The 13,808-nt window shown below is 46.5% G+C and overlaps 1 protein-coding gene across 18 annotated transcripts in view; it reads right to left on the bottom strand.

Moving 5' to 3' along the window:
* Positions 1 to 13,808, bottom strand: part of JAKMIP3 (Janus kinase and microtubule interacting protein 3) — a 69,111-nt gene that overhangs the window by 5,911 nt on the left and 49,392 nt on the right. For 9 of the 18 annotated variants that reach the window (XM_017809204.1, XM_017809208.1, XM_017809207.1 and 6 more), the window contains 7 exons: positions 13,521 to 13,586; positions 13,060 to 13,128; positions 12,896 to 12,973; positions 9,560 to 9,763; positions 9,180 to 9,245; positions 8,191 to 8,232; positions 6,234 to 7,457 (listed from right to left, as the gene is read on the bottom strand). In XM_017809204.1, coding sequence (XP_017664693.1) covers positions 7,311 to 7,457; positions 8,191 to 8,232; positions 9,180 to 9,245; positions 9,560 to 9,763; positions 12,896 to 12,973; positions 13,060 to 13,128; positions 13,521 to 13,586 — 672 coding nt within the window. In that variant the 3' untranslated portion in view covers positions 6,234 to 7,310. Of the gene's footprint in view, positions 1 to 6,233; positions 7,458 to 8,190; positions 8,264 to 9,179; positions 9,246 to 9,559; positions 9,764 to 12,895; positions 12,974 to 13,059; positions 13,129 to 13,520; positions 13,587 to 13,808 lie in introns of those variants that run through there. The other 9 variants (XM_017809213.1, XM_017809214.1, XM_017809215.1 and 6 more) reach the window with 4 other exon arrangements.

Raw genomic sequence — 13,808 nt, 5'->3', positions numbered from 1 at the left:
GAGAATGTTGTCCAAATGCTCTTTGAGCTCTGGCAGCCTTGAGGCCGTAACCACTGCCCTTCTCATGACTTCTGGTCTCTTCCAAAACATATGCTCCAATGCTAAATCCATGGCCAGGTCTCCCCTACAGCGTGAAGCCATAATTACACAACACAGAAGGGAATAAACCACCCCCTGGTTCACCTGTTCTGCACATCAGCTCTGAAGGGCAGTGGAAACAAATAAAAAAACAGCTCTGAGAAATAATAAAGCATCACACCCTGTCGAGAATGGTCACTCTCCAGCATTATTCCTATCACAGACCCCTGGGCACAGGGAGGGAGGAGCTGCAGCTCTGGCACAGGACAGTTCAGCAGGATGGGCACGCAGGCAAGCTGAAAATGCAGCACTAAAGCAGGATAACACCTCAGCCTCCCCATTACTTGCTCCTGGGGAAAAGGCACACAAGAGTGTTCCCCAGCAGGAACCCTGGGCCTCTGGGTGATGGCACTGCTCAATCCCACTGGAACATCCTTCTCTTGCCTTCCTTAGTATGGAGGGTTTAGGAAACACAGCTGCAATTAACACTCTCAGAGATCTGGTACATTATAAATGTACAGCCCCCAGAATCCTACAGTCACTCACTCAGTATAATCAGCACAGGGTGAAAAGTGGCTTTGATTTGATGGTGGGTGAGTATTTTACAATCCCTTTAGTTCCACGACATCCCAGCGCTGCCAACGCGGGCTGCTCTGTCCGTGACAGCCATCCTAACACTCCTCTCATCCATTTGCTGTATCCCCAGGCTGTTTATAACATTCTGGTTTATAACAAGGAGGAAAGTGCCCCCTGGGGCAATGTGTCTTCAGAAAGCCATTGACAGAACAGAATTTCCTTTGTCTGCCTCTACAGATCTGCATGAGACCAGGATAGTCTTAGTTACTTGGACATGTTCTCCTTTCCTGGGGGAGGTTTCTCTGGGATTTTTGCTGACCTGGAAGTGCAGGCACATCACTGGGCACCCCAGCCCCCTCCTTGTCTGCACTGAAGAGCTGCTCCATGAAGAAAAATTGATTTTAGTGGAACACAGAGACACCCAAACCCTACACACAGCACAGGTTTGTGGCAGACACAGCCACCTGTGCATGAACCTCTCCAGTGTGGTCAGGATGGAGCTGTCCTGCTCCCAGTCCACCTCACAGCTGGGCTGTCCCCTCCCCACAACCCAGCTGGGCACCCCAGGAGCCCCAGATCCCTACCCAGCAGGATTAGCTGCTGCAAGGTTTTCCCCCCAGGACACAGTCTGACCTACAACATCTGTCTGACACTTTATTGTGTTTGGACAGTGACTCCAGGAGAACCACAGGTGAACATGGTCCCTCTGCCACCTGTCCCTTTTCATTCCACAGGAATTAGTAACTTACTGGAAGGATTTGGCACAGTTACTTCGGTGGGGCTGGGCAGCAGCCACCCTGCCTTTATGTGTCTTTATCAAACCAGACCAAACTCAGAAAAACAGAAGTTTAAGACTTGACAACACAAAATCCCAATAACTAATAATGCTCAAGAGTAAGTCAAATATTTCTTATTCTCATGTAATTATCCAACCAAAAATCTTCAGATTTGGGACTCTTCCCAATATATCTCAACCAAAAATCTTCACAATAGTTTTTTATGCTTCTGTATATGATCTTACATCAGCATTGGAAGGACAGATAATATCCAGGAGATTACAGAACCATGGAATGTCTCAAGTTGGAAGGGACCATAAGGGTGATCGAGTTGATGCTGATCCACATGACACTATCAAACAGCTGCACCACTTTTCTAGAACTATTGTATGAAATCTTTAGGAATAAAGACCATGACTTTACAAAAATTTGTACCATCAGCACTGTGAACTCATAAAAAAATTTTTTTAATCTGGTAATTTGCATTTCTGTTCAAAATTTGATCCTACAGATAAAATTTAGATGTTTTGTTGTGCATTTTGGCTTTATCAGAAGTGAAAGGGTGAGGTTCCTGATAGGAGCCAAGAAAAGGTTCCTGGTAACTTTTGCTACAGGATGCTCAGAAAGATACATTTCTAATTCCTTTGACATTACATATCAGTATAACAACTTCCCCAAAGGCTTTGACCTCTGCATGTCTGGCAAATGAACACTGTGCACGTGAAAATGTAATTGTATAAATACATAGGGGAGTGTACACAAACACATGAATTTACAAACATAGTGCAATTTTTAAGCTTTTTAAGCTCTCTTTATAATAGATTTTCCAGCTAATTAATTCTTCAGGCTAACACTGAGTTTGGTACATTACGAAAATACATGTCCTTATTATTTATGAGAACTCAGCAAGACCTAAATTAAGGGGGAGAACTCTTCAGATGTGATGAGAATTGAACCTGCTCTGCTTGGGGAATGAAGGATAAAATGAATGATTATCTTTAAACCAGCTTTGAGGACCAGGCTTTTACCCTGCCAGTCTCAGCTCTGTATAGAGTTAGGCTGAGTTTTCTTTCTAAGAGAAAGCTAAGGATGGAAGGCACTGGTGTCTTGAGGGGAGGCAGACAGGACACCAAATTGCTGCTGCTGGGCACAAATTTGCAGGATGTTTGCACTCTGAAAAAGCTCTTCTTTACTTCCCACAAACACAAGAATACCCTGTGAATCATTCAAGGCCAGGTTAGATGGGGCTTGGAGCAATCTGGTCTAGTGGAAGGTGTCTCTGCCCATGGCAGGGGGTGGAACAAGATGAGCTTTAAGGTCCTTTCCAACCCAAACCAGTCTGTGATTCTGTGCTGTGTGTGATATCCCTAAAACAACACAGGAATGGGGCTGCTTGGTCATAGAGAGGATAAAAGAAAGGCTGGTTCCAGGTCCTGCCCTCTCTGAACCTGCCCAGGAAGCACAACCAAAAGTTCCTGCTGCAATAAACCAGATGTCTGGCTTAGAACCAAAACCCCAGCAAGTCGGTGACAAAGTGTTTTCCTGTGGGATTTGGCAAACCAGAAAGGAGCAGGCTCTACACAGCCCAGAGCTCTGGGATGAGCTCCAGCCCTGCCTCAGACCTGGCTTAGCTGTCCTTCAGCACCAGCAATGTTCCTCCTGCCCCAGGGCCTCCATCTCATCCCGTCTCATCCATAAATTCAGACTGACATTGTCATTTCTGTGCATTTCAGTCTGGAGCAGTCCCTGAGACAGCGAACCAGAAACACAAAGCAAGGAGACACTCTAAGCTTTTATATAAATTGACAATTATTAACCCACTGGAAATCTCTTCATTATTGCTGAGCCCAATCTTGCTCTTCACTGAGAACAAGAAATCCACAGGATTTACAGCACAGTAAAAGGGAGTAAAAGCTTTTGAGCCAATTCTTCTCTTGCCTTCCCAGGAATGCCTTTGCTCAGTGGGAGTCTCCTTGATGGCCTGAATTTCCCCTACACTTCACTTTAAACAAAGATGTTTGGGGTCACCCTGCACAGCAAAGATTTGCCAATTAGCATTCTAATGATGCAGCTCATTAGGGCTCCTGTGAGGGAAGTAATTTCCAGCCCCTTCCAGAATGCAGGAGCTCACACACACGGGGTTGCTGATGAAGCCTTACAGGGAATTTCAGCTCCAGTAGCTCCTCATCTCCCCTGTGGATCCTCTCTGGAAGGATGTGCTGCTGACCTCGAAAAAACCCCAACCTCTGCTGACAGCTGGAGTACACCAGGAACACAGAACAATTTGATTATTGTTCGACAGATCAATATATAATGTGATTTAAAGAAAAGGAATTATCTACGAAACAGAAGCTCATATGGACAGAACCTGAACCAGTGCTGAAGGAGGTGGCCCCCCTGGAGCTCTGTGGGCTCCCACTGGGGAAATGGCCCCCATCCCACTGCACCTGCTATCTGTTGTCAAAATCATGGAATACAGACTAGCTTGGACTGGAAGGGTCCTGAAAGATAATCTCATTCCAACCCCCTGCCATGTTCTTCTTTCCATCCTTCTATCACTGAAAACATTGAAAATAATAATTTAATATTAATATTTTCAACGCTTTAATTCAGATTGAAGTAATTAAACTGTAATTACAGCAACATCTTCTGTTACTAGTAGGAAACCTTTACAGCCATGAGTCAAAATGGATCCCATTCAGGTGTGACCCTTCTCCAGGGAGGGAGTGTTTAAGAAGGGGCACAAGATCTAGTTTGGTCTTTCCAATTCTATCTGTGTCAGTCAGTCCAGGTTGGTAAGAGGCAGCACTTTGTGTGCATTTATCAGAAGGAATTTATTTACGGAAGATATTGTGTGGCAGTGATTGGCAAACACTCCTTCCCCTCAGACACTTTCGAGGGCAGGCTCTGTGCTCTCCACCCTCCCAGTGTGGGCCCACTCACACGCACACACAGAATATCACATTTGGTAACCACATTTAGCTGTAAAGGGCATGGCCTGGTCCGTGTCCACGTCTCACAGAGCGGTGGCTGGGCTGGGGCAGCCCAGGGGGTGCAAAAGGACAGGGGATTGTAGGCAACAAAAAACAGGTAACAGAAAACTCTCATCTGAAACTCAACAGCATCATGTCCTGGGTAATTCCAGCCCGAGGGACAGGTCTCCTTCTGATGACCTGCAGGGGCTCAGGGGTTGCACCCTGAGCCAGAAAGCCTTTGGGCTGGATATATCAGTGCTGGGATGTAACCCCCAGAGTTCATTTAGGATTGATGGAATGTGTGCTTGGGCATGTGCAGCTGAATTCCTAAAGTATTCCAGTACACAATACAAGCTGGTGCATCAAGCACAGATTTCCCTGATGCAGACCTGGGCTCCAGCACATCCCAGATGTTATTTCCTTTGAATAAACAAATATCGAATGGAGTTATAATTAATGTTGGGGTTTTAATTAAACTGAGATAATCAAGGAAAAAAATGTGGATGCTCAAGCCTCTCCTATAAATGTAAGAGTTAATACCTATACAAATTTCTCTTAGGTAACTGACAACTTATTTACTTGGATATAGGCGAGTGCTACCTATCCCTGGGAGTCTCCAAAATTACTTAAACACACACTAAAAATAAATAAAATAATATCCTAGAACTGCTTAGAAGAATAAAATAGCCTGTAAAGCAGTAGTTTATGATCCTGCAGGACACACAATTCCCAGTTTCCTTAGGCTGCAGCACCCTCCAGTGGGGTCCCTGCTGACGGGTTCTCTGCCATGGGGACACCCTGGCCCCCCCCCGGCTGCTGTTCCCTTCAACCCACAGGAGAGATTAAAATTGTAGTGGAATTAAAAGTTGGTGCTTAATGAATACATAAATTTGGTGTGTAAATAACACTTTTATAAAGCAGCTTTCTCAGTGCCTGCACATATCTGTGTTTATACAAATACTCATATTTCTATTTATGCATCTTTCTAACCCAAATATTTGTGTACCTAGACAAGCACAAATACTTATATCAAAATATTATTAAAAGCATGCTGAGAAGTTAAGCAGTTGCAAACTAAACCAGCTAAAAGCACTTTGAGCCCTGCCTGGCCTCCTGTGCCTGTGTCACCTCGAACACAGCTGAATTCACAGATCTCACTGACCTCACTGCTCTGGAAAGTCTAGCCCCTGGGGGACTGGTGTGACACCAAAGGGCACAGAGCACTGGGACCATGCTCTGAAACCTGCCAGCTGCCTAGCCAGGTTCAGTTCCCCCTCAAACATCCCTGGATCCTTCAATAATCCTAAAAACAGGACCCTCAGACAGTGCAAGGGTGGCCGCTGCCCCTGTCCCCATTGTGGTTACCAGTAACTCATTACCAGCACAAATCAGGAAAAAAGTGAGTGAAATTGTGAATTTAAACACTTTTCTGGTTGCTATTTGTCTTTTCAATGTAAAATGAAAAATATTTTCATCTCCTGCATTTAAAACATGTATTTTTAAAAGCAGCTCAACTGCTTGCTGTCCACACAAATCTGACAGTGTATTTAATTACCCCCCAGTAATTTTGTGTTGAGTCACCACCGATCTAAAAGCATAAAGTCAGCATTTGTGATTATATCACACTGAAATTCAACACCTAAATTACAGAAGTAAAATAGAGATAAATTAATGATGTTTAAATAAGGACTTTGGTAATTTCAATACCAAATTCAATGTTTTCTCTGTTATCATCTGAAGCATTTTAACCCAAATGAGAGAGACTAGCAGGTGAGGGAGTTCCAGAGCTCACAGAAACCCAGAATAAGGGGGTTCCAGCCCGTCTTACCTGCCCGGAGCTCTGTCTCCTTCCTGCCCTGTGCTCCCAGGGATGGGACCTTTGCCATGGCTGTGAACAGGACCTTGTTCCTGGCCTTGCCCCACAGCCCTGGGTTTCTGTGCTCAGCTGCAGATCCCATGTGGTCTATGACAGTCTGGAATTTCTTCTGGATTTCCTCTCTTCAGCTGTTTTTCTAGAGGATTCCTTTTCCCTTCTGGTTCCTGCACCAGCCTCCTGGGCTTGGGATCTGTGGGATTTGTGCTCCCTTTCCCCAAGGTGAGGACGTTTTCCAGCTGACATCATCTTCCAGTTGACAACATCTTCTGCTCCCTCTTGCTGCCTCCCCCAGACCAGCACATGTGGATCAGGGATAATTGTTTTAGTTCACTCTTTCCCAGGTTGAACTTTTTGCTGGGACAGTGTTTAGCCTTTTATTATCACTCAGGGACAGCAAATTATAAATTATTGTGTCATTTTGCTCATCATGGTTTTCTGAAAACTCAAAAAAAAAATTACAGCTTGATTTCCTGAATGTAGCTTCATGATTTTCCCTAAAACTGGGCTCTTGGGATATTCAACAAACCACGGGACAAACCCTGTGTTACAAAGAAATACCTTGGAACAAACCACTTCATTTTCACTTCTATTCATCTTGTCACGAGCTACTCCTCTGGAACTCTTCCTAAAGTCTTCTTTCAAAAGAGATTTTTAAAGAACTATGGATAACAAATATAAACGTGTGACATACAAACAGGACACGGGCACTTCTACACAGAAGCAATTTGCCACCTGCTTAGCAGGGAACCAAAATAATTCAGTGTATCTGAATTAGTTCTGTTGCTCCTGACAGAGCCAAGAGCTGTGTCCAGCAGCAGAGCCAGGATTCCACTGGAGGTTAGTTCAAGCAGCAGAGCCAGGACTTGGGGAAGGAGCCTGTGGCTGTAGGAGAGGGAGGAAGAGAGTTTTTGGCTTTCGTTGTCAGCTTAGTTCTGCCTTTTCCAAACACTCCATCAGGGATTTCAGTGGTGTGGATGTGGCCTGTGCAGGGATCTCCACACCCCCTGGTCCAGCCCCAGTCTGAAAGGGTCACAAGGATTGCACCTTCCATTGCCAGTAGCAAAGTATGAGAGAGATCTGGGGGGGTGGAAAGGGCAATGTCTCTGTTTCGGTCTCAGGAAGCAGGGCTGTCTTCCTGGGAATAACAGCAGGAGCAGCTGTAGCTCTCTCAGTAGGCTGAAACAAGATATAAAAACATGGATCAAAGAAAAGCCCATCTGGGCAAAAACAACACACACAAAACTTCTGTAAGGTTCTATTTATAATTATCTCTTGAATTGTGCAACTGTTAAAAAAGGATTTGTGTTATATTCCATTTGCTTGGGGAGTGTTTTCCTCAATGCCATCTATGCCATGGTAATTTCTGGCAGCACAAACAGAAATTGGGCAATTTATCCCCTATTTACATTGGGAAAAGGGGGATTCAGAGAGTACCCAGGGCCCTGTGGCACGATGCTTGGAGGAACACACCCTTATAAATGCCATGTTCTCCCCAAACCCCTCTGGTTGCTGTCCTGGAGGTAGGACAAGCTCCCTGGCTGCAAGCAGGTCAGACCCCATCCATGAAGGGAGAGGGGCTGAGGCTTCCATGGATTTCCAGCAAGGATCAGCTGGAGCAACCTCTGATGAAGTCACGAATAAGCATAGAATGGCTGTTTTCCCTGTTTCCCTTTTAAGCCTGCTGAATTTTTCCTTTTCCTTGTCCTTCCCTCTAAAGAAGGAAATTCTATTTGACAAGATTTTTTCTGCTGGTGCCCAGATTTCATGGTTTTTAAAGGCTTTGGAGATTTCCATTTTTAGGTTCTCTGGGGTGCCCAGGAGACCCTCCAATCCTGCCAATACAGCAAGGGAAGGGCTCTGATGCTTTATGAGAAAAAGAGGAGAGACCAGAGGTGACCCGAGGGCTTACCTTGTGCATGTGGCCTGAAGGGCTATGACCAAAGAATGAAAGCTAAAGAGAAAAATAAAAACAAAAATAAAAACTGAAAAGGGGAGGGAAGAGAGGAAAAAATGGAAGAGAAGAAAGAGATTAAGAGTTTACAGTGTGTTTAGCTGAGATAAAGCTGTGGTTACAGACAGAGTGCAACAAAACTCCCAGGTGAGAGGAAATATGGAGTGTGAAGTTGGATCCAAGGGCTCGGGGCTCGACTCAGCTCACCAGAGCCCCTTTGTCCCTTGGACTGGTGACAGTCATCCCCTGCCTCCTGAATCCAACCCAGCCCAGTCACAGCCACAGGCTCAGGGAAAACATCATCTGAATTCTTCTGACACCTCAAAACCCCCCAAACCCAACCCTGATGAGGTTTGGGTTCAGTCTCAGGTGCAAGTCCAGCTCAGCCCTGTTGGCCCTGACCAAGCTGTGCCATGGCCATGTCACTGGAAATGGGTGTGTTCAGCTGAGGGCAATTTTGGGGTCAAATACATCAGTTCTGACTGGAGAAAGGCCAATGACAGGAACTGCGGTGGCAGTGACGGCTGTGGCTGCAGGTGAGGGGACAAGAGCGAGGCCCCTCATTCCTGCTGGGAAAGGCTGGTCCATGCAGCTGCACGGGAAGATGCTGGAGATGGGAGAGAGGGAGCAAAGATCCTGGCTCCTTCCCCAGAGCACCTGCTGACCTCAACCCTCGCTCTCTCCCATCCCAGGGTGGATGGACCCTCATCTCTGCCAAGTCCTGTGTTATGGACTTCACTGAAGGACAGCAGAAGGAACGACTCAATTTAAGCAGTCAACCTGTCCTTCCCAGAGGGACTGATCCAAGTGCAAACTGGTTTCCTGGAGCTCTCCCACTTTCTCTCTGCACTGCACACACGAGCTCTCTAAGGACATTTCCTTAGCCCAGGTGAAATGAATAATGGTCATGTGCACACACAGCAGCTGTCCCAGCTGCATGACCTTACCTTTTCCTCTAACTCTTTTATTTGTCTTTTTTGGCCTTCAATTCTTTCTTCTAGCTCTTTAATTCTCTGTCAGATTTCAAATAAAAAAATATTTATTAACCAACCAAATAACAGATGTACCCAGAAGATGCATTAGTTTGGGGGATATAAATTGGATGTGCTGTGCTTCTACCAAAAATACATTGGGTATTAAGCTGCAGGTGAGTCCTCTGTGAATGACGAGGTCAGGAAAACCAAGATGCCCCGTGTGCAGGGTTATCCAAGGCCAACCAACATCTGCCCCAGGACCAGCCAGTGGTGGGACAGCTCTAGGAGCAGAGGCTGGTGCTCACAGGGACCATCCCACCCTGGATCCCACCATGTCCTGCCCCTGTGCCCACCTGCTGTGCGTGTTGGATGAGCTCCATCCTTTCCCGCAGGATTTGGGCGTCCCTCTCCCGGAGCTCACTCATCACCTGCCGCTTCCATTGCTCCACGGCGCTCTTCAGCTTCTCCTTCTCCTCTTCTGAAAGAAGTTCGGAAATTTTGGCTCCAGCTTCTTGCTGCAGGGCATCATAGAGCATGGCTTCTAATTCCAGAATTTGCTAATCAAAAACAATATAAGGCTGTCAGCTCGACCTTGTCCCTGGTGGGGTGAGGAGTTTGTGAGGAACTGAACATCCAGGTAAGGCAGTGGGAGCATTGGAGGGGTTTCTGTGCTGAGCCTCCCACACAGGACAGCGTGTAAAACTCAATCCAAAGGGAAAATACTTCAGGCTGCCTTTATCCCATGGGGTTCTGAGGAGCACTGGAACTGTAACAGCTCTGGGCCCAGTGCAGTCTGTCCCTCATACATGTGGGGGAGTCAGCTTATCCTTCCTGGGGATGGGAGATGGCCATGGGGAGAGAAGCGAAAAGGAAAAAAAAAGAAAGGAAAGGGGAAAGGGAGAAGGGAATAGGGAGAAGGAAAAAGGGAGAAGGGACATTCAAAGAAGACTCATTTTGTGAGTTACAGATACTTTTTACATGTAGTTTTCAGTCCCTCAGTTCCCCTTTCCCATCTCTCCAGTTCACAGCAGCAGAGGACACGGCAGGACCAGTCCATGCTCCCGCCAGGAAGGAACAACTCCCTGCTGTGTGTGTGCAGATTTTGTACCAACCAGCTGAAATGCTTTGTGGGAAGGCGTTCCCAGCCCTTCCTCTGGCAGAGCTCTCAGCTCTGAGAGGCTCCATGCTCAAGGAAATGAACCTGTCTGGTAGCTGGGCTCTGCTTCTGCAGTCTCAGGCTGCAGAGCCTTCACTGTGTCAGAAGGGGCACCTCACGCAGGCAGATGAGCCCTCCAGATTCACTGAGATGGAGAAGTGCGTGGGAAATGGGCTGGCAGTGTTTCCCAGGGTCACTGAGCCTGGCACCCTCCTAGGGCAGGTGGCCTTGCCAGACAATGTCTTCTGCTTTGGAATCCAAGACAAATGCTATTCCCTCAGACAAACCAAAAGCAAGCTGCAATCTTTTTCAGCAAGTTTGATACAGAGCAAGACAAAGGACAGCAACTGATGGCACCTCTGCACACCCTCTCCAGAGCTGGTGGTGTCTTGCAAAGCTTTCCCTGGTCTCAGAAGAACCCCACTGCAATAGAATCACAGAATTTTTGTGGCTGGAAAAGTCCTCAAGGTCCATCAAGTCCAACCATTCCCTCAGCGCTGTCAAGGCCACCACTAACCCATGCCCTCAAGTGCCAGACTGGGGACACAGCTTTTAAAGCCCCCCAGGGTCTGTTGTGATAATTCAGCTCAATTCAAAATCATGTTTCTCCACCCAAGGCTGCTGGTGGTGTTTCCTCACTATGGCTTAGCAGAGCCAGGACAGCAGAACACACTCACAGGGACAGTGACACCCTGGCAGAAGTTACAGCACTGATGATAACCCACCTCCGTGGGGAAGATCACATCAGATCTCAGCAGAAGATTCTGCTTTCCCATTATAAAACAACCCCAACACCCTCACTAACCTTGTCCTAACAAAACACTGTTACTTGGGACATGGGTTTGTGCTTGGCCCCAAACTGCTGGGCCTGGGCACATTCCCTGTCTCCAGAGCAGCAGCAGTGTGAGCCAAGTGCTTCCCGGAGCAGAATCCCCTCCAGCAGCCACTGGAGTGAGAACCGTGCAGACAGATTAGCGGTTCCGGCTGGTAATCTTGTTGGCTCCCGTTCAGGAGGGATGGTGATTAGCAGCTCCCCATCTCCAGGGGCACAAAAGAAACATGGAAGTGAAGCAAATTTTATAAAGCAGAAGAGCTTTTGCCACTCGAATTGTGGGGCAGAACAAAGCTTTCTGTTGCTTTCAGGCTGCATTTGTGCCTGGGAGCAAAGCCCAGTGCTGTGCCTGGGATATGTGTGTGATGCCTTCAAAAAATACAGGAAAATTAAATAACCCTCTGCCCCCTCTGCATGGGCTGCACAGAGTCATTGCACTCACTCTTTCCCCATGAGCAGCAGAGCTGAGGAGCTGAACTGTTGTTGGGCCCTTTGGTAAATTTGGGATCGTGGATTGGGAGATCCATCTCATGGCTGTGAGCTGCAGGGGTGCTGAGGGACACCTGAATTCACAGCAATGCCTCCATGTCTGAGCTCTCCTGCATACTCCATGACATTCCCAGGAGTTTCAAGTTATGCCATATGCTTTTTCCACTCTGCTGCTGTTGTGAGTTTCCACACAGATTTCTGGCTCTATTCAGAACTCACCCAAGACCCAGCAGATCTCTGCTGTCAGGGTTTAAGTGTGAGGATGGGTCCTACAGATTCACCCTTTGGCTGCACCAAACTGCTTCTCAGGGCAGCTCAGTGCTGCAAGAGATCATGGAATCACAAAATCCCAGACTGGTTTGGTTTGGGAGAGATGTTAAAGAACATTTTGTTCCACCCCCTGCCATGGGCAGGGAACTTCCCCTGTAAGATGTTAAGGCTGAGACCGCAGGTAAGGGGTGCTTGTTTGGTTCCCAGGGTTTCCACTGTGCATTGGTTTCAGATGCAGCTCAGCGTCTGGCAAAATCAGTCATAAAAGTCACCCTCACAGGACAGAGAGTGTATGGAGTAAAAGCTCCCCCAAATGGTTTGAGATACAAACAGATAACAGGATCCAAAACCAGCCCTAAATACTCATTGCTCCTCAGAAAGTGTAACTGTGCTCAAGGTTTACACAGAACTGCAAAAATGAAATAGAGATGAAAATTTATGTATTCATGTCTTTTGTGAATATATATTAAACCTTTCCCTCACTGAAGGAAACGAAACAGCTGATGACTGAAGGGATGGGTGAAAACACCTTAGGATCAGCTAATGATGAGCCTGACCTAAGAGTAGTTTCATTTCAAACTTATAGAATCCCAGAATCCCTCCAGCTGCTTTGGTTACAGAGGCTGTAATCCAAGATCCAAGGAAATGTCTAGGCTAAAATATCTATTTGGGAAAGAAAAGTTACTGAAAACATAATTTCATTACCAGTCCTTTACTAAAACCTCTGGTGAATTAAAACTTGTATTTCCTAAACCTGCAAGTGCCGCCCAAATCCAGGGAATTCTGTTCACGAGGAACTCATTGTCAGCTCAGGGTGTAGAGGATCAGGCTAACACTCAGCCTGTCATACTCCACAGGGAGTCCACAGGGAACAGACCACACACATCACACCAGGTGAGTTAATTGAGGTGTAATAACTCAGTCAAGACTGATGTCCCTCACCTTGTGAGCCTGGTCCAGGGACTGCTTCCTGAAGTCCAGCTCATCGTCCAGGTAGCCCTTTTGCTTGCTGAACAGCTCCTGGGGACCAAGGAAGGGGCTGTCAGTGACCACCACACCCCACCAGGGGTCCTCCAGCCCCTCCCCTGTTGCTCCTTCCCCGGTACCTTCTCGTTTTCCAGGTCCAGCATTTTCTGCTGCAGCGCCGACTCCGTCACCTCAATCTGCTGGAGCCACTGCACAGACAGAGAGCAGAGCCAAGCCTGAGCAGGGCACAGCCTGTGAGCCCAGCTTCCCTGGGACTCAGGGTGTGTCAGCGCACAGAAAGTACTCAAATAAAAGCAAAATTAACTATACAATTATATTTTTCTTTTCTATATATTGGTGATGAAAAAATGGCGTATTTCAAAGCCTGACCATTACCTTCTGACACTGCTTTGTTAGTTCAGTACTATTTTAAATTAAGCAGTGTCTGTCTGCATTGCCATAATGTTACCTTTACTTTGACAAAAACTAGTGTAATTCCACATAAAGCATTGTGGTGTTTTGTGATGGAACCATCATCTACATCACCAGTGTGTATTCTGAGAGGCACATGTGTACTGAGGAGTGATGCACTGGTTGTTACCTTTTCAGCCAATGTGAGGACAGTCCTTGCTTGTATGATGACTACTTGCTCTTCGTTGGTCAGGTTCTGCATCAAAACAAAATACAATTACAACAAATCCCAGTGTCTTGTTATTAACCCACTACTTAGGCCACTGCTGCATTAAATAAATCTGAAATTAAATATGTTCAAGGAATAATAAACCAAGGCAGAGAAAATTAGTATTGTAATGCAACATTGTTGTAAAAGCCATTGTCAGTACTCATACCGAATCCTTATCATACATAGAGTTAATTATCCTAAAATTCT

Source organism: Lepidothrix coronata, unplaced genomic scaffold (assembly GCF_001604755.1).
Source record: "Lepidothrix coronata isolate B3197 unplaced genomic scaffold, Lepidothrix_coronata-1.0 Scaffold25, whole genome shotgun sequence".
Lineage (NCBI taxonomy): Eukaryota > Metazoa > Chordata > Aves > Passeriformes > Pipridae > Lepidothrix > Lepidothrix coronata.
Note: the sequence above shows the minus strand (reverse complement) of the source record. Positions and strands in the feature narration are given on the sequence as shown.